This window comes from Syngnathus acus, chromosome 16, assembly GCF_901709675.1.
Source record: "Syngnathus acus chromosome 16, fSynAcu1.2, whole genome shotgun sequence".
Taxonomy (NCBI): domain Eukaryota; kingdom Metazoa; phylum Chordata; class Actinopteri; order Syngnathiformes; family Syngnathidae; genus Syngnathus; species Syngnathus acus.
This window is the reverse complement of record NC_051101.1, coordinates 13855095-13877105: the sequence shown is the minus strand read 5'-3', so window position 1 is coordinate 13877105 and position 22011 is coordinate 13855095. Positions and strand designations below refer to the sequence as shown.

At 45.3% G+C, this 22011-nt stretch overlaps 1 protein-coding gene across 1 annotated transcript; it reads left to right on the top strand.

Annotated features, from left to right (window-relative positions):
* The first annotated feature begins 1885 nt into the window (after window positions 1–1885).
* Window positions 1886–19789, top strand: fhl3a (four and a half LIM domains 3a). Its single transcript, XM_037273867.1, has 6 exons — window positions 1886–2074; window positions 15261–15504; window positions 15950–16124; window positions 16726–16895; window positions 16969–17155; window positions 18013–19789. The coding sequence occupies exons 2-6, from the start codon at window positions 15349–15351 to the stop codon at window positions 18162–18164; spliced, it is 840 nt and encodes a 279-aa protein (XP_037129762.1). The 5' UTR covers window positions 1886–2074; window positions 15261–15348; the 3' UTR covers window positions 18165–19789.
* The last annotated feature ends 2222 nt before the right edge of the window (window positions 19790–22011 follow it).

Here is a 22011-nt window from a genome sequence, read left to right as displayed (position 1 = left end):
AACTCTGACTTTTGAGTACATTGTGGTCTTTGAACAGCTACTCATTGGCCGTCGCCGGCTGCCGGTCCGATGCCCGCCAGGTTACGCTCGGCTCGGCGGGTTCCCCTGGGTGGGATTTTCTCCAACACCACAAAATGAACTCTCACCCCCCTCGGCTGCGTAGCGTCCTGTACTTTTGCGCTCTACTCTGACTGTCTGCTGTATGCACACTTGCTCCATTTTTGCTCCTCTTATTTATTATGTTATTTGTTTCTTTATTATTTATTCATCGCTCTTATTTATTCATTGTTTGTGCCTTCTTGTTTTTATTCTTCGGTGTTGTTTACTTGTATGTATATTGTGTACTATGTCTTGTCACCGTGGGATAGTGGGAACGTCATTTCGATTTCTTTGTGTGTCTTGGCATGTGAAGAAATCGACAATAAAGCAGACTTTGTCGCAAAGCAAAAAGGGTCTACAATTACTGCTCCTTTTCTCAGCTTGAGTTTTGAAAGCGACGGTGAAGACGTCATGGGTGGCATCGGGATTTGGCAATAAAAGTCACATGACGGTGTTTCGATGACACGTCTTGAGAAAGGACGTTTTGTTGTTTGCCAGCAAATACGTGACGGCCGTTCAAGCCGCATAGTGCTACAAGTTTGCGTTTACTGCTTTTAACCATCTAATGGGTCCCATTCTCCTCCAATCCTAAATGGAGTCCGTCCAAAGTTGAAGAAAAAGACTCAGTCAGGCCCACCGTGCACGGAGATCTATGTTCTTCTTCCAAATGGACTGAGAGCGTTTTATTGCTTTTTCCACTCCCGATGACGGCTCGCTTTCCTTTTACTCCTCCATCTTCAACGCGTCGCTGTTTGGAACAGAGACGGTTTATTTGAAATGTACCGTGTCTGACAAGACTGATGATTCTTAGAACGCTGAGATGTCAGCTTGGTCCTCATAGGATCGACTAATCAATTAAAAGTTGGCTGTTTGGAGGTATTTTATATCAATGTAATTGGCAGCCAGCGCTCAGCTCACTTTGTATCTTATTGAAATGTCTTCATGTTGGCTTACGTTAGGTGACTCACGCACTGCAAACAATTCCAAATCCTTCACCAGTCACGGTGACTTGCGACTAGACCGCAAACAGCGGCCGGTGATACGTATGGAACAGTGCCAAAGGATTTCACGTCGTGACTAAGTGTGCAATAATGTTATCGGATGGGGCAGGGCCTTGTGTCAACAGCCCTCAAGCGTGTTTTTGTGTTTTATCATAATGAGTCAAATGAACACGATGCACGGATGGGATGACACAAGAGCAGGCCCCGGTGGACTCTGCACAATTGAGTCATGACAGAAGTGAAACGCAGCTTCCGAATAATAGAGAAGTGAAAGGTCGTACCGTTTGGAAAGAAATACATTTATTTTATGGATGAAAAGAAGAGACAGTCTTTGGTTTAGACAGTAGACTTGAATTAGACACCAGATTATAATTGTAATTGTCCAGATTAAGTGCCCTCTAGTGGCTGGAGGAAACCTCTACACAGACGTTCAAAAAAATCTTTTTTAAGCTGCTTTTGAATGATTTAAAAATGATGCTATTGAATGATTCAAAAAATATTATGCATGAATAAATTCTGCGACTGCACTTAGGTGTTAATAAACGCAATCGTGAAGTCCGAGTTTGCAGTGGCAAACACTTTTCCAGCAAAAGCTCTCCCGTTTTTCTCATATAATGTCCAGTTGCACATCATGTGTGTGTTGTCTGCAATGCACGAGTATGTTGCTCCACACAGTGGGAGGAAAGCGAGTGGGGTGCTTCCATATTTGGAAGGTGAATGACAGGCAGAAAGGGGAGGGCTCTTCTGACTCACTTCCTGAGTAGTAAAAAGTAAAAAAAAAAAAAAAGAAGTAGCCGGCAACTTTTGTTGAGCACACACTCCGTTGGAGCAAAGTGATTTTGATCTTTCCTTCAACAGCAGGAGCAGGAGCAGGCGGAGGCGGGCGACGTCCACGCTCAAGCCGGTCCTGCAGTGCGCGACTGGCGGCTTCGTGACACCTAGGTGGCCCGCTGTCAGCTCCCGATTCATACCTGGTAGGAAAGAAAGGGCGATATTTCGCCCGTTTTGCTTTCATATTGGGGCAAGTTGACTTTGAGTTCATGCATGCTCGTCTGCTTCATTCAAACTCTAGTGGGAATGACTTCAATTGCGAGAATAATGCTCGCTCATTAATTGTCCTTTTCCCTTGTTTTAGTTGCTTTGGGATCAATGAGAAGTTATTGATTTTTCTTAAAAGAAGATCAAGTTTCAGGGAGAAATGTTGGGAAGTTCCTTTGACACTCAATTCAATGTACATTATTATTATGCGCATAGATGTTATTAAATCATTAAAGATAATGAGATTGATGAGCAAATGAGATTTAAAAGGAAAATATGTCGTAAGTTTTTTAAGAACATTTATTGAATAATTAACCTTTTTTAAAAAAAATATTTTCATAAAAATCCCCACCTTATTTTAATAACCAAACAATACTCATTGCTTCTTGAAATTAAAACCTATTGTATTGGGGGTGCTGGTTGGCCGCTGTTCCTTTTTTTCCTTTGTCTTTTAGCTTTGTTTTGCTTTGATGGCTTTTATCTTGAGCACTTTCTGACTTTCTTTGTGGCGCCGTTGTGTGGCAGCCTTATGAGAGTTATTGAGTTGCGCTCATGCCATGTGTGTCTTTTGTATACCCATTCTGTGGTGTGGATACTGCTGGGGCCTGAATTTCCCCACCCCTGGGGACCAATAAATATTCAATCAATCAATCAATCAATCATATGCGAAAGATTATGTCATGGATATAAGAAGAACAATCTAATGCTTCTAATCCAAAAGGCAAGCAATTGTGATCAATAGTGAGGAGAAAAAAAAACATCCCAAAGCGTCCAACATGCTTTTCATTAGACAACTCATCATAATGTGACGTCGGCCACAATGAAAGCGGACGCAGGCATGCCAAGGCTTGATGAGGCCTTATAATATGTCAGAGCTTAGTCAAATTTGCACTTGCACATGAGGAAAAAAAAAATAGAAAAGTGGGCTGGACATCTTCTGAGCCGTGATGTTTTCTTTTCCTCCCGCAGTCTTGCTTTTCCTTCCTTCCTTCTTCTGTCTCAATGTTGCGCATGTATAAAACTCGTAGTGGACAGTGTGTGGAGCTCCTTTAATGTGAGGTTAGGGTAGCTAGCTAGCTAGCTAGCTAGTAGCACCAGCTGCTCTTGTCACAAACGTATAACGGTTAGTGTGTTGTGAACTCGCTCATTGTTGAAGAAACAAACGCACATATTTGAAGACCTTGGAGTCTGTTTTTCAACCACTCGGGACTGCCGGACACGCCAAAATGGCCTCCCGGCTGCCAAAAAGTTGTCATTCCCTTCCCATTTTAGCATCTTGGAAGCTTTGTCATGTGTTTGTTTGTCTGCCTCCTCTTCCTCTGCTGCTCATAAGAATTCTGTCAGAGTTTTCCAAGGGTCAGCCCTGCGTGCTAGCTGGAAGCTAGCCAGATGGCAAATAGCTAGCTAGCTAGCTGGCCGGCGGCCGGGTCATGGCTTGGCACGGTTTAAAAGCAGCCCCGAAAGAGAAGAAGCAGTCAAGTGCTTGCAGGTGGTTAGAAAGCAAATGGTTCCGTATTGACTCCGTAAGACGGAAATCTTGAGCGGCGATCAACAATCCCACAAGTGAATATTCGACCAAGGAGATGGATGACATGAACGACTGCCACAGAGGAGACGTTACATAAAACATCTGTTTCATCCACGTTAATACTTGCCTAAGCTCTCACCCAGTTCTTTGCATCTAATCAGGAATTGTCTGATACTTTGATGCGGATTGTTGCGGGGGCGCGTAGCTAGCGGCAGGAGTGCGTCTGCATTCTCTGCAAGTGAGGGAAGTGACCTCAGACTTCCTGTGTGGGTGAGCACGGCCAGGTGCTGCGGGTTCTTACCGCCGAGACTCACTAGGTCTTAGGACACCCGTGCGAGATAAGCCCCGCCCACTCCGCTCAACCTCGCTTGCTCTCTTTGGATTTTCAAGCAGCATGGTCGTTATATAGTTTACAAATTCTGACTGCTCTGGCGTTGTAATTAAGTTCCTGGTGGGATGTAATTACAAGGCTGCTCATTTGAAAAGAAACGTCGCTAGGAATGACACATTATGGGAAAGCTTGGTTGGATGGATGATAATTATAGACACTTGTTAAATATGGGTGAAGAAAGTGACCTTTCGCTGCACTGTGAAAGGCCAGCCGGCTTCGGTGCTAGTTTTGCTTCCGTTGGCTTAGCGGTCGGTCAACGGCGGCACATGTAAGACATTTAACCAATGGCTCGGGTCCAATCAGTGTTTCCCCATCAGCCGTCCCACATGGAAGAGATGTTGTTTGGATGCGGGAATGCTGTCCATTCACCGTCTTGTCAATGAGTCAGCTGCGACTGCTTTCCCGTACGTTGGCCTTGAGGAATGAGGCAATCGTCTACTTGTCGCTCATCCTTTGTTTTCGAGCCAGGTTTTAGCGGTGTGGGTTAGCCCCTTTCGTACAGCCCATCAAAACCAGATACACCATGTGAATGTGATAGATAGATAGATAGATAGATAGATAGATAGATAGATAGATAGATAGGTAGGTAGGTAGGTAGGTAGGTAGGTAGGTAGGTAGGTAGGTAGGTAGGTAGGTAGGTAGGTAGGTAGGTAGGTAGGTAGGTAGGTAGGTAGATAGATAGATAGATAGATAGATAGATAGATAGATAGATAGATAGATAGATAGATAGATAGATAGATAGATAGATAGATAGATAGATAGATAGATAGATAGATAGATAGATAGATAGATAGATAGATAGATAGATAGATAGATAGATAGATAGATAGATAGATAGATAGATAGATAGATGTACATATCCAAACTTTGCTGATTTGTCTGCGCAAACACTTCTTTCTTCATTTGTGTGACAGGGGCCAAACAAAGTTCATGCCCTGACAAGGCATGTAGCGAGATCTGCACAGCACGTCCGCAGCTAACAGTACAAATCATGTCATCATAGGAAAACATGCTGCCATACAAATAGCTTGGCTGCAGGCGAGACTAAATCTACAAATAATCAGCAGTGTTTTCGGACGCAACCTGTAATTTGACGCGTAATAGTACCGCGGACTGCGGCTAATGGGCTAATCATAGCGCACCCGATGGCTAATGAGGGGGAAAAATACTGCTAGGTGCAGAGAATTTCTCGCATGAATGAGGTCAAGCGATGCAATTTTTTTAGCGGGCTCGCTTTCTCAAGGATTTTAGCGCCCAATCTTTCCTGAATGAGATCCATGTCATTGTTCGCGCATAACTTCAAGAGCGCTAACATTCCTCTCGCTAACAGTACAATTGCGGCTCAGCAAGATGAAACAAGATCCAGAATGTGACTTGTTAGGCCGCAGTGTTCTTGGCGAATCCCTTCGCCGGCGCTCTTTCAGTCAAGTATTCGCAAGCTTTTGCCGTTAGCGCGCTCACTTTTTTGTCTGAGCTACGGTACGCGGCCAGGGGCGTGCTTCGACAAGCTCCGTGTCGCTGGCGAATTAGCGACGTACGCACCTAGAGAAATCATTTCCAGGTCGGCGCCGCCGTTCTCCAATTTCTACCCGTCCCCTCCCCACCCACCCCACCTTGGTGTGATGCTAGCCTTAGCCTCCATAAATGGCAGAAAGTGTCCTTGGCGTGGCTATAAAAGGACTTTGGCTCCTGGACCGATGGATGCTTTGCAGATTTACGACACGGACGAGCTAAACGGAGATTTTCTTGGCTTCTGGTGGCCGCTAATATGAAAGGCTGGGTGACTTAAGGAGAGGAGCGGCCCGGTGGGAACGTCGTTATCGCCCGCAGGCCTGTCTGTCATCAAGCTGTCAGGTGGAAAAAAATGGAACAGACGTCAAATACAAGTCCTGCACCGCAGAGTTTACTCAGTGCGTAGCACCTCTTCACCCTGGAGAGCTTTTCACAACTTTCCACACTTGAAGCTAGGAAGTTGTTCAGCTGAGCTCAGGATCTTCGCTTCTGGCACTTTTATTTATTTTATTTATTTATTTATGTATTTTATTATTATTTTTGTTTTTATTTCATTCAAAAATATATTATTTTGTTAGCAAATTTGCACGTTTGGCATACGCAGTCCTGCGTAGATTCGCTTCGCCAACAAGTTTGCGCCTGTTTTTGTACTTTTGCAGAGCGGGCCCCGGGCGGGCTCCGTGGGCAAACATCCCGAGCTCGATGTGATTTGCAGGTTGTGTCAAACGCCGCCGTATTTCACCGTAACGATACTTCACATAGCATGTCCTAGCTTCTTTTTTGTGTGTCGGGTTGGGGGACGGGTAAAGGTTGCTGGAATTTCTGCAAGCTAAGTGGGAAATGTTTGAATGACGGCAGCGTTCGCTGAGTAAACGACGCGCGGGAGGAGGCGTGCCCGCTTAGCAGCTGTCACCGCATTTGCCTGAAAGTAATCACTCGTAGATTGTATTGCGCGGGCCGCAAACCGCTCGTTGCTAAATTCTGTTTGTCAAAGCCACAAAGGCGCAGATGCGCAAACATCGGAAGGCTTGATGAGCTGCTTTATGAAGGAGAGAAAGTGAATCACCTAAGCAAGAAGAAATCAAAGTGTTTCAGCCACGTTCCTGTTGTTATCTTATTGCGAGAGTCATGTTCGATGTTTGCTTTGTGGGTTTTTCTTCAACAATGCCGCACACAAAAAAAAAAACTGTGATCCGCATTCCTCTCAAGGGTCTGGCAAACATCACTGAATTGTTTTCACCTCGACGTCTTTGCTTCATACGTTAGCAATTCTGCCCCCCCCCCGCCTTGCTTTAATGGGCCAAAACATCCCAGCTTAAAAAAAAAAAAAAGAACCACTTCCAACGCCGGCCGTGGAAGTGAGATCAATGAGTAAAATAAAGGCCAGACGGTGAGCAAAGCAAAGCGAGAGAAGGGTCTATGACACAAGCGGCATGACTTCACCCTGGAAGTATTCGGGCCCCCTCCTCCCAACCAACAGCACCAGCGCCTCATCCCTTCCCTTTCGCATGGCGAGTGGAAAGACTTTGGGCCTTAATTACCGCCGGAGAAAGAATGGAGGCTAAATGACACGGATTGACAAGTCGTGCATGATGATGACAATCAATGAATGCAAGCTGATTGGTCGGAGGAATGGATGCTTCAGGGAAGAGGTGTTAGGGTTGAGCTAGCGATGCAATCATTCAGGGCTAAGTAAAGTATGGCTTGTGGGCCACACATGGCCCATTCTGTACTTCAATCCAGCCGACCAGGCGTTTGGATTATCAAGACATCGGTGATATTGCTTTAAGTACATATACATAGTCAATATTTATTATGTGGCAGAAGATATATCTTACCAGAGACAGGACCAGCGTTCAACTGGTGCCGTTGTCAGTCTTCACCAAAGCACCTGTTTTGTGTGTATTTTTATTTATTTTTTTGAAACGCCGTCTTCCCATTTTTTAGCAACAGCGGCAGCACAGACTTTTGCATTTTATCACTGGTAATGAATTAGGTGTGGAAGACGAATAGTGTTTTGCATGCTTGCATGATAAAGAAAATGCGCCGGACATGGGAAAGATAAGGCGCTGATGGATTGCAATTCCGCTTTGGCAAAGTCGACAAAGTCAGGATCTCGGTACTCGTGCCTCCGGAGACCTCGAGAAAACTTGCGATAAATCCGCCGTGATCTATTGTACACCAAGGGGAGCTTTGCTTTTTTTGATAGCTGTAATCACTTTGAGGTCATTTTGATGTTTACATATTCCGCCGTGTCACCACCTAATCTTGTGATCGAGTCAACTAAGCCAGCCATTTATGCTTCATTCTCTCGTGTGTGTATATGTCACGGACAAAACATGGGATGGGATATCTGTATCATCTAGGTCTGGTATCATTTTTTTTTTTCTTAATAATACTATTGTGGCTTCAATGTTTTTTTTCAGTTTATTCAGAAATCTAAGTACAGTCTCGTTGTATTTAGTTCAATCCTAGTTTTACGTGGAGTATTTTTTTTCCGATGGTACACGGTGTAAAGAGTTTGAGAATTACATGGTAGGAAAAGCCAGCGATAGTAAATATTAGTGGCTTGAAAGAAATGGTGGCCGCTTGTGGATGCAGCTGTTGTCTGTCTGCACTTTCCTCATTTGAACCTCTTAGTCCACCGTTAGCTCTGCTATGTTTGTTTTTCTACTTAAAGCAGCGACAGCCTTTGTGTGTTCACGTGCTTGCCAGAGCTTTTGAAGTGTTACAGGAAAGCCTCGGTCACTATTCATTCATGGGACAGGGACTGCCGCAATTAGCATCAATTAGTAATTGACGCCCCGGATAAAATGATTTCGGTTTGGTTTAAACCACAATGTATGATCCTGAAACACTCTCCTATTGTTGTAAACATTAGACCTCAACAAAAATGGCTAAAAGATGATTTGATTCCCAAGATCCTACTAACAAATGAAGCTAACGTTAGCGGCTCCCTCACAACTCTCCTATTAGCTCGGGCTTTGGCGCCAAATTGTAACGATTTTTCCATCAAATATCAGCACAGACCACAGAAGATGCATTTGCGAATAGCGAACCCCAGAGGTTCACCGTATTTCCATTTAGCGACGATGCTAACGAGTTCCGACCCAATTTGACTTCCTACAGCAAATCTTTTGTTTTATCGCAGTGATTTGGAAGCGGTCCACAGGGGAAGTTCATCTTAGAAGATTTGACCCTTTGCGCCAAAAAAATGTATTATGTTTAACAGTCCGTCTTGCTAAAGTGACACTTTTACGCGTCTCCAGTCCGAGCCGATTCCCTGAATATGTTTCGGCATGTGTTGCTAAATGCGCCGCTGTGTTTTTTCTGGCACGGCTGGTCCGTTTGCGCACGGCCACGGCATCCCGCATAAAACGGCGGGCCAAACGCCTCGCTGTGTAACGAGCGGCGAACGTCACCGGCGAAGGAGTTTATGACGGTGCGGTGTGAGGACGGTGTTTGCACGTTGCCGCGGTGATGTGCCTGCGAGGTTTGTATGACCCAAATGTACTGGAAATGACTTTGAGGATCGTCATCCTGTTAGCTGCGCATTTTGGCAGGTGACTTGGCGGATTTCTGGGCCAACAATGACTTGATGTCTCTTTTTGTGAACCCTTCATGGAGGTTAAGAGGAAAATGAGAGATTGAGCTCACTTATGAGCAAACTGGGACTCACTGCATTTCTCATTTGATTTTTCAAATGAACAAATCCGGCATTTAGAGAGCTTTGCCGCTAACACGTAAGTGGTAATGTTGGCTTTGTAAATAAATTCTTGCGTCGGCATTAGCCTTCAAGGTCAGCGCAGCCACGAGCCACAAGTAATTGCAAGCAGTTGTGTGGGTGTATGCGCCGTACGCGGGTCAGAGTGCTGAGTCGGCGGGTCTTTGAGACCCCCTCTACGTCCGGGCCTCTTTTTGTGCTGACTCTGCAACAGGAGACCACCAGTGGCCGGCCGGCCTTGCAGTTAGCCTTGATGTCTGGCGGCTTTCTTATCACCATCAAGCGTGATGGTGAATCAACTCTTGGATCTTTTGCTCTGGAACTTTCCGAGCTGCCAAGTCATTAGCTGGTTGGGAGTTGTACTTTGAATTCTGGAAACATTTGGCACACCCCTATTTCTAGTCTTATACACAAATCCCTACGACGCTTGAAAGTGGCTTTGGATCTTCACCCAGCAGATCTCATAGTGTCTGAATATGTCCGCTTCAAAACAATTGAAAAATGTTGTGCTCATAAAGCATCTAAAAAAAAAAACAAGTGGATCCTCAGATTTCAAAGAAATAAAAACATCCTCGGTTTATTCCGATAGCAGTAGCGAGCCAAATTTGTCGAAATGTAACAGCCATTTTCCATTTCAGCTCAGTGCTAGCATATATTTGCCGTGACAGCTTTACGCCGTCCTACTTGTTAGGAAGCGACGCGTCCTCGTATGTTTACCATCCCAAAGTAGGTCCAGTGGAGCAGTTAGCGAGCGAGCGAGCTGTTAAAATCATCCATCCCCCGTGTTCTGCTTTTCAGATTCCCGACGTCTTTTCTCGCCCTCTCATCGCTCCTTCTGTTGCCACCTAAACATATACCAGGAAAGAAACGGGGAGGGACAACCTTGCATTCTCCAGGCAGTGACTCTCCGAATAAGTGGAAGGCACACAGGAGTCCGCTGCATAGTTTCTCCAATGCAAACCAGATGTCAGGCACTAATGCATGGCAGCATTTTTTTTTTTGAACTCAAAGGAAGACAAATGTAGGGCAAAAATGCAGCCGGTGTAAAAATAAATTCACGTTCATTCCACGCATCTTCAAACTTGCTTCATGGTGGTTTGACAGGAACTGTAGGATTTGGAGGCCGCCGTGATTGTTATACTTTGAAATTGAGTCCCGGGGTGAAGCGGGATTATGACAAATGGACTCATTCCATGTAGAACTAAATGAGCACTATGCGATTTGTCTTCTGGATACTTGTTTATCTGCATTTTCATGGGAAGAATTGTGTGGTTTAAAAGACATATTCTCTACATGTGTCATTTCTGCTGAGTCATGATTTCTCACTTTTCTGTTCTCTGTCTCTCAAGTTGTCTAAAATGTCCACTAATTATGGAATGAACCATATTTCTTTTTGAAATTCACTTCTGTCAAGATGTCAAGTCAGCTAAAAGTATGTCGGATGGCACAAGCCCGAGGACAAATTACAAAGGACGCTGTGGCATTTTACAACCTCAGGCGGCCATTTTCTTTCCTGTTTGTGATGTCGGCACTTTGTCGGCGGTTTGAGCTTCAGCGCGAACGAGCGTATTGAATATTTCTGGTGATTTCAAAACATTGCTGTCATCTGTTTTTTGTAAATATCCAAGTGGTTTTGTTCCGTTAGCATTAGCAATGTCCAAGCGCAACCACGGTTGACCATTGAAATCAAAACACATTGATGAATAATTTCTCCCTCGTGTCAAATTTCCTCATCTGGCGATATACGCTTTCTGTCAAATAAACGAGACGACGGACTACATTTGACTCATTTTCGGAGGTGGCTGTAAGTGTTGGTTCCTGCACGCCATTTGTCACGCTGAGGACCGTGCTCCCTCATCCTGCTCTGTCCCGAAAAATAATATCCACCTAATCCTTCGGACAGTGAGTCATAAACACACGTTGCGAAGCATTAAGATCTTCTGGTGCAATTGGCGTACTTGACTTTTCCCATTCGTCAGCGCCTGGAACGTCTCCACGCTCATCAAGGAATGAATATCTCCATTCTTTGCGAGGAAGCAACACGTAAACCGTGTGGGGGGGGACGGGGGGGTTGACATCATTCTTTATTTTTTCATGCGCTCAACTCAAAAAGCCTCAAATGATATAGTCCCATGCCCAGATCTGAACTTTCTAGTCAGCCAAAGAAGCTGGACTGTGTTCTGGAAGATGTCCAGGCAGCGGACAAGCGCGCCAAGTGATGGGACGTGTTTATCCTTCTTCTCTGTTCCTTTTCATCCACGTTTGATTTAAGAGGCGCCTTGGGGTTAAAACTCTGGCTTCAGACTTGATTTACCTCCGACGGTGCCCGGCTTGGGTTTCCTGGCGCTCACTTTCCTCCCACTGAGATTTCCTCGCTGGTTCTTTGTGCAGAGTTTGTCTTTGAAGGCAGCAAAATATTCCGACGTGCCTTGGATTGATTCCCACCTGCACAGTCATTTGTTGTGTTGTTGTTTTTTGGGAGATGTCTGCTCTGAATAAGTGACAAGAAATGATTGCATTGCTGTAATTATGGTGAATTAACGTGGAACTTGCACTCACGGGCTTCAGCCTGTTTTGGAATGATTTGCCCGGGGCAATTGTTTCTCGTCGTTCTGTTTATTTCTGTTGTGCAAGGTGAAGGTGATTGTATGTAACTGATAAGAGAACCTGTTGCATTAATCATCTTGTCATGTCCTGTTGAACACATTTTTATTTCATTGAATTTGTATTGAATTCATTTTTTAATGTCATGTTTTTTATTTAATTTAATTGCTTCATTTCATGTTGTATAGATTTGATTGATGACTTATTTCTCATTCTACGGTACGATTTGTGACTTTGCGTGTGTATGGCTTTGGATCCGCAAATGATCTTTGATGGCCAAGTGATTCTTTTAGTCATATGACACATAATTGTGCCCGTGTGTGACCCTCCCGGGAGTATTTCTGGGCGTTGTGTATATTTCTATTTGGCAATGTGGCGGCGATCATGAAACCTTTGTCAAGGCAGAATGGCATTCCAGTAATGGTATGAAATTTGCGCAGGTACTTGCATTGAGCTCTTCAGCGGCCTTGCTATGTTTACGCCAGGTGGTGAAGTTCATCCGGCACACCCATGCGCCGTGTTTTGAGTCTGTGGCCTTCCTTTTGCCTTAAGCACATGTTGCACTTTGGCCTCGCCGCTGCGGCTTGTGCAAAACCAAAAAGCCTCAGCGTGTTATTCCTTCCTCGCGACTCTTTAATTTCGCCGTGAACCTTGCCACTTCCCAGCTTTTTATTTGTTTTCAAATACCCGTCCGTCCGTAAGATAGACGAGAAATGCCAAGGCCTAGTCTAGTCTGTGAAATCCCTTCCCGCTTAGCAAACGGGGGAAAGTTCAGGGCCAATGGGGAGACTGACTGCACGTATGCTGTCGCCGGGCGACTCGGTACGCTCTGTCCGGGTCCGGTCCGGTCCGATCCGGTCCGGTCCCACCGGCGAGCCGGCTAATCCCCGGCAGCCCAAGCTCTTTTTACGCTCCGTTTGATTCCAAATGTGTTTACTCCCTGCAGCCTGGCTGCTCATTCCTCCTCCCCCTTCCTGTTGAATCAAAATAAAAAAGTGTTTTATAAAGACTAGACAAAGCATGGGACAGACAGCGAGCGGCGTGTTGTGTTGTATCAACAGAGATCCTCTTGACCGCAACAGGCATGACTGAGTCCTGCCTGGGAAAACAAAGCCACTGCACTCCACTGTATCGAGTCTCTCAATGGCAAAAAGGCAAAGCACAGGGATTTGCGCTAGGTGGGCGGAGTCTTACCGTTTGCTTCCTGGATACAAATTTTGGAATTCACACCTGTGCTCCAGTTAAATATAAATGAAATGTACAATCTTTCCAAGAAATACAATCACACAAGTTTTCTAGTTTCTCATTCATCCCGTGTAAGCTTTCTTTTTCCAGTCACACATTCAGGCTACTTTCAGTTGTATTTAACTTTCTAGTCCAATACATTTACATACAATCTTCAGGAACACTGTACACATTTATTTAGATATAAAAGTGATTTTAATTTTGACATCCAATCCATTTTAGTTGCATGATTATTTAAAGGGGAAGTCAAGTCCATTTTTGAATTTCAATTTTTTGTTTTATCAGTCTAAACAATATTCTGATTATTTTTTAATTCTTGGAATATAAATGATTTGTTTTTGGAGTTCTTATGTCTTCACATTCATCCTATCAATGTGGATCCACTTGAAGGAAAAGAAAAGCATCTCAACAGCCAGTCACGCTGACCCATATAACTGCGCTCGCTCAATATTTGACTTTCCGTCTCGGATGAACTCTGGCGGGAATCACTGCAAAGAAAGGAATTCTTGGTCCCGAGCCCCGTTTAGCTCGCTGCAATGCTGCAATTAAACTCGGCGTGTCGTCTCGCGTGGACTCCTCAGCTCCGATTACTTGGGAAACCGGTCACGCACGGCTCTGGTATTTAGCAACGTTCCTGACCCGCTCCGAGGTTCTGAGTCAGCGAAGGAAGATGGAGCGTTGCCGGGAAGCTTGCGCAGATACAGTAGTAGCGGGAGATCCAAAAAGCTCTGGGAGGCCTGGCTGGATTCTGGAGTTCACCGTGACCCAGATCCAGCGCCTCAAGGGTCACTGAACCCACGTCAGGCTCCCCCCCGCCTCCTCGCTCTCTGTTTTCGTGCCATCGGGAGTTCATTTAACCCCAGCCTTGGCCAGTCCAACCCAAAATGGGAACAGGTCAAAACAAGCCCTTTTGTTGCTTCTGAAGTAACGCACCTTTACCTATCGGGCTCGGGGATCTCCGCCCGAGACGTTGCCATCGGTTGCTCCAGCGACTTGACAGATACTTCATCGGACGTGATTGTTTGTTATTCTTGCTCAGAGCCGCGTCTCTCTGGGAAGCCTACAAAAACGAGCCGAAGCTTTCTGGCCAAGAAATAAGCCAGCCTTGGGAACAACAGCCTTATTGGGCCTTTCCACTTCCCGTACATCGGGTGTCATGAGTGGAAAACACCAAAAGGTTTCTTGATAGACTTCCTGTCCATTTGTACCATTTGAAAGTTGTAGAGCAAGGCTGTCAAAGTCAAGGCCCGGGGGCCAGATCTGGCCCGCCAAGGCAGTGTTTCTTAATAAAATATCAAAAGTGTAAATTGTCTTACTTTTAATGACAGCGGGTTATTGCAATATTTTTTGGGTCTCAATCCCACTTTCAAAATAAATTTGAATTTTTTTTTATCACTGGATTGATTCTGTTTAATGTAGAGGTTCCACTGTAAGACTTTTTCATGCTATCAAATGAGAACAATATCAGTAGCCTTATTTGCTTAAAAAAAAAAAAAAAAAGTCAGGTAGTTGTCAGCACCCTTTCCAGCTCACGCCTCCTTTGTTTTCATATCTGGCAAGCACATACTGTACATAGCTGCTGCGTGTGTACCTGGCAGTGCTGGCAACTCACTTCCAATCTGCAGTGTAAATCCAGCCTGACACTACTTGTCTTACCCAGAAGTGAGGTCATCATTCCCTGTCCTGCCTGCCGGCACCTGCCGGCCGGCCTGCCTGCCTGCCGGCACCTGCCGGCCGGCCTACCGGCCAGCCTGCCTGCCTGCCTGCCTGCGGTGGGAACGGACCCAACCTGCGGAGGGTCGGCGGCATCACTTATCGCCGGGCTTCTCTCCAGCGGTGCTGTCATGTTTAGGCAAGCCGATACTGTTGTCACCGCCATTGTGCCGCTCGCTGGCTGGCTCGGCGTGTCCTTAGAACGTAACACGTGTTGCTCCCGTGTTACATGCTGACGAGATGGACTGTTTCGAACCGGGGGAGTAGTGACCCGTAAAGCAGTCAGGGCGTGGCGATCCGTTGGACTCCCTCCATGACTTAGCGAATCCGCTTTATGATGTCATGTCCTCGATGTTGTCATTTTCTCTGATCAATAGTCCCGCTTTCCTGTCTTTCTCACGTCAGGCTGACAACCCCAGCGAGCGACGACCCACAGAGCAAGCGACCCAGCGACCGAGCGAGCGCCTGCCCGCCCGCCAGCCCGCCCACCGCGATGGCCGACCGCTTCGACTGCGACAACTGCAAGGAGTCCCTGTACGGCCGCAAGTACATCCAGTCGGACGAGACCCCTTACTGCATCCCGTGCTACGACAGCCTCTTCTCCAACACGTGCGACGAGTGCAAGGAGCTGATCGCCCACGACGCCCGGGTGAGCGAGCGCGCCGTTTAGTTTCTAGCTAGCCGCTAAGTAACTGGGCTCCTCGTATCCCTCCCATAGCGGTGATTTCATTTTGCACTTTTGCCCCGACGATGGAGTCCATATTCTGCCCTTATTTGGAGATGCGTTCTTTTCATTGGCGAGCCATCATAGGAAAACCTATTCACGCCCGTTTTAACTACAGGAAGCTGGTGATTTACAGCTCGCCGAATGGCGAGCCCTATTGAGTGTGCTTTCTTTGAACCTGCGCGAGTTATAAACAGCCGCAGGAAACATGAAGTCGTGGCTATAATTGGGAGCAGCTCGTAGTGATTGGACAATTTACGCCGGGCATAGATCTCATCTAGGAAAGCGTCAATCGTGAATGACGATTTCTTTTCGATCGATCGGTATTGGTGTCGTGGGTGACGCGGACCTGATCTTGTTCCCCTCCTAGGAGCTCTTCTACGAGGACCGGCACTTCCATGAGCACTGCTTCCGCTGTTTCCGCTGCGAACGCTCGCTGGCGGACGAGCCCTTCACCAACCAGGAGGACGCACTGCTCTGCAACGACTGCTACTGCAACGAGTTCTCGTCCAAGTGTGTCGCGTGCGACAAGATCGTCATGCCAGGTGAAGGTCAAAGTGGGGTCATTTGCTCATTTAGTGCTGGCCTTTGGTTCCATTATAAATATATAAATACTCGGTGGCCCGGATCAAAGAACAGTGCTGAACCCGTGGGGCCCGCCGACCCTATTTTGGTCACCCCTGTATTCGAATGTTCACGTGTAACTTCTGTTGTAGTTGCCAAACAGAGTGATGCTTCGATTTGTCATTTTCCAAACATGTCACGCGTACGAGTTTTCCACAGATCGAGAAGAAAAAGTCAGTCCGGGCCTGAAAACCGCAGCGTCATCGTAAGGCTAAGCAGCAAGTCAAATAAGATCAATAAAAAAAACTAGCACCAAAGTGGGAGAAGATGGATTATTCAGTGACACAAACTATGGGGGGAAAAAAATTGCATCAATCCATCCCGTACGGTGGCCAGCCGCCACTTTCCAACAGAGTATGTGCGGCCGGCCTGTGGTCTTTTCATTTCCAATCAATCAAAATGGCTTTTTCAAACATTTCTGCACTTCTAGCACATGATTTAAAACAGCGCAAAGATACCAATGCCCCGATTAGTTGTTTTTGTTCTACACATTTTGCCTGTCCCCCCCCCACCCCTCCTCAGGTACCAGGAAGTTGGAGTATTCAGGTTCCACGTGGCACGAGGGCTGCTTCGTCTGCCACGCCTGCGAGCAGCCCATCGGCTCCAAGTCGTTCATCCCGGAGAAGGACGAGCACTACTGCGTGCCGTGTTACGAGGAAAAGTTCGCGCCACGCTGCACGCGCTGTAAAAAGGTTCGTAGTCGCCTCACAGAAAGTACCCCAAGTTGAGTGACGCTTGCATTTGCTGTGTCCTGGATCTTCTCAGACCCTGGCTAAAGGCGGCGTGACGTACCGGGACGAGCCTTGGCACAAGGAGTGTTTTGTGTGCAGCGGCTGTAAAACGCAGCTGGCCGGCCAGCACTTCACCTCGCGTGACGACAACCCCTACTGCCTCAAGTGCTTCGGAAGCCTCTACGCCAAGAAGTGCGAGGCCTGCAGCAAACCCATCACAGGCGAGAGAGACTCTTCTTGTTAGTACGACCGCTTTGGTGGTCGGCCGTGTTTGTGGACTCGGTGTTTACGGCTGATACTCACAAATGCCGCAAGCTTCGCTTTTAGTATTTGTTAGATGGTCGCGGCCGGCCTTGTTGTCTTTGTATTGCCTTCATGACAGCAACTTGTCCTTTGGGACTTATACGCATATCCCCGGTGGGACGGTCATCCAGAAATAAACGTGTCGTTCCGAACGACCGGAGGTTCCCTGATGGCTTTTCCCACTGGTGTTAAGTTGGGACTTGCCGTGGATACTTTCACAGAGAGCTGGACCTCAGTTTCCGCACTGAGGAAATGATTACATGATGTTTCAAATTTATTCGAAAGTGGGTCACGCTCACTTTGGGATGCTCGGAAAACGGATGAAAAGGAAAAACGTCTCTAAGTTTTCACTTCAAAGTATTTTCCAAGTGTTTTATTGATTGTAAATTTGCGCCGCTAACTCGCCAGCTAGCAGCCGATTGACTGAATGCTATGCACATCATCACTCATTGACCAGGTGTTTTATCCACTACCTAATGTTAGCCTCTAGCTTGCTAACTAGCTACCAACATCTCTGCATATCAGTACGTTTTGCCTTCAGTCGAGGATTGAATCAACTTTAACGTTAACAAGCTTCTAGCTCGCTAACTAGTTGCTACGCAGGTTGTCTGTCATTTGTTATCATTGGCTGAGTGTTTTCTCGATTATTAGCAACCGGAGCCGCTGACCGGTAACCGTGTCCTCACTATTTATCTGCCGAGTGCAAACATTAGTGGCAGGTCATAAGGTCGCTAACTTGTACTTGCTGTTGACTGTTGTGTCCCCCTTTTTCCAGGCTTCGGCGGAGGCAAGTACATCTCGTTCGAGGAGCGCCAGTGGCACCAGCCATGCTTCACGTGCACGCAGTGCTCCGTGTCGCTGGTGGGCGCCGGCTTTTTCCCTGACGGTGAGCGCATCTTATGCCGCGACTGCCACAAAGGCTTATAAAGACCCACAAACTCCCCCCTCTGAATTCCACTCGACTCGTGTCATGGCCAAAGTTTTTATACCCAGCAAGGTCATACAGGGAAACGACAAAGGCAACAAACTTTATACAGTGTAGGGCTTTAAAACATGTATGATAATTAGTATCAAAATAACTTCTTGAATAAATAAATGAATAACATGCTTCCAACTGGGGCTCATTTGAGCGCAAAAATAACACAAAAGTTAACAGTTAAAGAAAAACAATTCTGAGCGGTTTGTTATCATTATGAAAAGTTTAATTTTGCACTTTTTTGGACAATCATGCTACCATGTTGAGTGCACATAAAAAAATAATAATAATACAAAAACATGGCACAAAACCACTTTTTTATGTGATTGCTGAATCTTTTTGCCAATTTTTTTTTATTCTTCATTTTCTGCTAATTGTTTTTGATAAGTGGACCTTTCTTCATCATTTTTCCAAGGAATTCTTTTTAAATCAAGCATGTCCTGTAATATCAATTGGTCCCTCGTAGGATGCTAGCGAGTCAAAAGAGAAGAATTCAAAGGATAAAACATTTCTATGACTTGTGCAATTCGGACAAATTGTTGTCAAAGTATTAAGAAAAAAAAAAATGGTTGCATTGTTTTAATAAGAAAGTATCAAGTGTCACTTTTGGTTCGCCAGCATTCCAAAAAGTCTGACTGATTGTGTCCAAAATATTTTTAACATACAAATTCAGTATTTTCTCACTCTACTGGCCCCAATTTCCCTTTTTTTTTTTTTTTTTCCTCTAACTATTTTACATTTTTAGCATCTGACAATTATAGTCAAAAAGATGCTGAGTATGCATGTCTTATTTTTTTTTTTGATTTTGTTGTATTTGTCGCTGCATCTCCAAATTTTGTGCGTTTATTTTTTTAATTATTATTTCTGCTCCCCCAAAACAGCACATATTTTGATGTATAGTTAACAAAACCCTGTGACAAAAGCTTTGTGAATCATTCTGAAGTGTTTTAATATACGTTTTTTAAGTACATTTCAGTATTTGGCAGGGTTTCTAGTTTAGGTTTTTAGGCTGTTTTGTTTCGTTTTAATATTTTTTTTCTTGAGTTTTTCTTATTTTAAAAACTTATTTGTTTTTTATATTTAGGGTTTTATTTTATATATTGTATTTTTCACTTTTGTCTTTTTCATCTGTTCATTTTTGTCGAGTATTTGTAGGGGGAAAAGATCATGTAATATATAATATAGGGTGTCTCATAATTAAGCAACATGCGGTGAGCGTTGGAGGCTTACATGGGATCACTATTTGGCAAGCACTTGAGCCTTCCCATGTGTTTGCAAACAATTGATATCCACTAAAGAAAAAGAAAAACTTTCATACGGACAAACAAAATAACAAACCAAAACCTTTGACACACAAAATTTGGAGATTCTTGTTGTTCCTATTCATTTCTTTTTTTCAAAGTATTAAAAATACACACACACACAATGATATATAGTATATATTTCAGCTTTGATGCTGGTGAGTCAGAGTTGGCAAATGTGCATTTGTTTTTGTATTGGATGGGGAAAAAGAAGCCATTGTTTTAGTTGTAAACACGATGTTGTGTGGGAAATAAATGAAATCATGTGGATTCTATTGCATGTTTTGTCATTTGAAAAAGGGTGGTGACTTTGGCGGAACACTTTCAACACGTTTGCGTTCTAGCCGTAAGTGACAAGAAGCTTGACATAGTGCACCTAAATATATATTTATGCTGAGTCGACTGTTTCACCACCCCGATGGTGTACACATGGAATAACAGATGCACTCTCCCCACCGCCGTTTGAGATTTTTTCACCAAAAAAGGAAATGGAAAGCTCGGGTGGGTGGAGGAGGGGGTGCTAGAAGTGTGGGAGCGAGCGAGCGAGCGAGGGAGGAAGAGAGGAGGGAGGATGTTCACATCTGGACTCGACACTTTCTGGGGGGGGGGGCAGCTTTTTGCAGGAAAGACAAGACGAGACGAGAGGAGGAAGAAAGGTCAGTGGGAAAAAGCCGCCCTCAGTATGTTGGCGGCACCCCGAATATAACCTTTGCTCCAAGCAGCACAAAATAATCAACTAAGTAGTGGGAGTTGCTTCAAATGTGTCTACTACGCTGACCAAAAAAAAAAAAAACTTGGGCCATTGATGCGTCCTGTTAGCCGTTTTGTGCTGATGGGAGAAATGAGCGTCTCCTGTTAACTTTGTGAGAATCCTTGAAATGATCAAGAAACTGCCGTTTCCAAAGCGGCTGTTAAGTTTCTTCCATGGACTTTTTGATGTCCACCTAATTTTGTGTTGATAGGTGAAGCTAGCTGTTTTGTTTCTGAACTGTGAATGAGCAAACCTTTAGCGTATTTTGTGTTGGATTCAATGTCTTCAGAACGACAGTACCTTGTCCAAATCCCCATGCAAGTTCAACACTTTGGATTGTGCTGCCTCCTTTTGCACACATTCAACACTGCAGCTCCAAAACTAGAATGTAGTGTCACACATAACAAAGGCGAAAATGTACTAGCAAATCAACCTTTTTAGTCCAGTTACAACAAAACATAACTAACTATGTGTGCAATGAAGGACATTCCGGGCCTGCTCGACCCCCTGCACTTTGCCTACCGGGCAAACAGGTGGGTGGACCGACCGACCATGCGGTCGACATGGGGCTGCACTACATCCCCAGGGACGTACGCCAGGATCCTGTTTGTGGACTTCAGCTCGGCGTTCAACACCATGGTTCTCGACATCCTCCACCAGAAGCTCATCCAGCTCAGCTCGCGGTGCCTGTCGGTGGATCGCCAGCTTCCGCTCAAACAGTAAGGCTGGAGACCATCACATCCGACACCCGGACCACCAGCACAGGGGTGGGTGCATACGTCCTCTCCCCACTGCTCTTCTGTGAAGCTCCTGAAGTATGCGGACAACACCACTCTCATTGGACGGTGACAACTCACTGTGCAATAACATCCTGCTCTCTCTCGCCACTTCAATGTTGTTAGTTACCTGAACGTTGTCAGTCGCTGAAATGTTCCACAGAGGCTGAGATCGACCAGAGTCAAATTCCTTGTTTCAATCAAGCTGATTCTGATGTGTTGCAATGGGGATTGAATGTAAATGTAAGTGAAGGACTGCCCACAAGAGGGCGCCAGACGTTCAATATATACAATCACCAATCTCAGAGACGAGCCACAACGCACAAGAAAACTAAAAGTACATTCATTTTCTGATGTTTCTGAAGAAAACAAAAGCGTTTAGGGGTTGGGGTTAGTGATAGAAGTGGGGCATTACGGTCACGGCAGAGTGGCACAGTGATAGAGCGGTTGCCTCGTAACTTGGACGTTGTGGTACCAATCCTCATACCTGGTGACTTTTGTATTGCGGCAGTCTCCCACTGGTAGAATATCTTAGTTTCGTTGGATACCATTTATACAATGGCAATTTATTCATGTTAATTACAGAAGTCAGTTTGAAGTAATAATAATAATACATTTTATTTCTCAGGCGCCTTTCAAGGCACTCAAGGTCGCCGTACAAACATAATATAGCATAAACACTGGCTGATTAGTGTCGGCTAATAACTTATAACGAATCACTTCCTAAAGTGACTCGTTCTTTTTTCAGCTCATATGACTTCAACCAGTAGGTGTCGGTAATGCGCATTGAAGCTGGTGCCACCTCGCCGTAAAACAAAACGAAGAAGAAAATGACGTCACTTCCCGTTCACGAACGAGTCGTGAATTGCATTTCCCGTTCACCAACGAACGAATCTGTGAGCGAACGAATGAGTGAGTGATTCGCATTTCCAGTTCATCGCGCGAACGGATCAGTGAGGGAACGAATCCG

Coding starts and splice junctions, on each gene's coding strand:
- fhl3a (XM_037273867.1), top strand. CDS start 15,349: ATGGCCGACCGCTTCGACTGCGACAACTGCAAGGAGTCCCTGTACGGC. Junction 15,505..15,949: donor TGATCGCCCACGACGCCCGG/GTGAGCGAGCGC, acceptor TTCCCCTCCTAG/GAGCTCTTCTACGAGGACCG. Junction 16,896..16,968: donor GCTGCACGCGCTGTAAAAAG/GTTCGTAGTCGC, acceptor GGATCTTCTCAG/ACCCTGGCTAAAGGCGGCGT.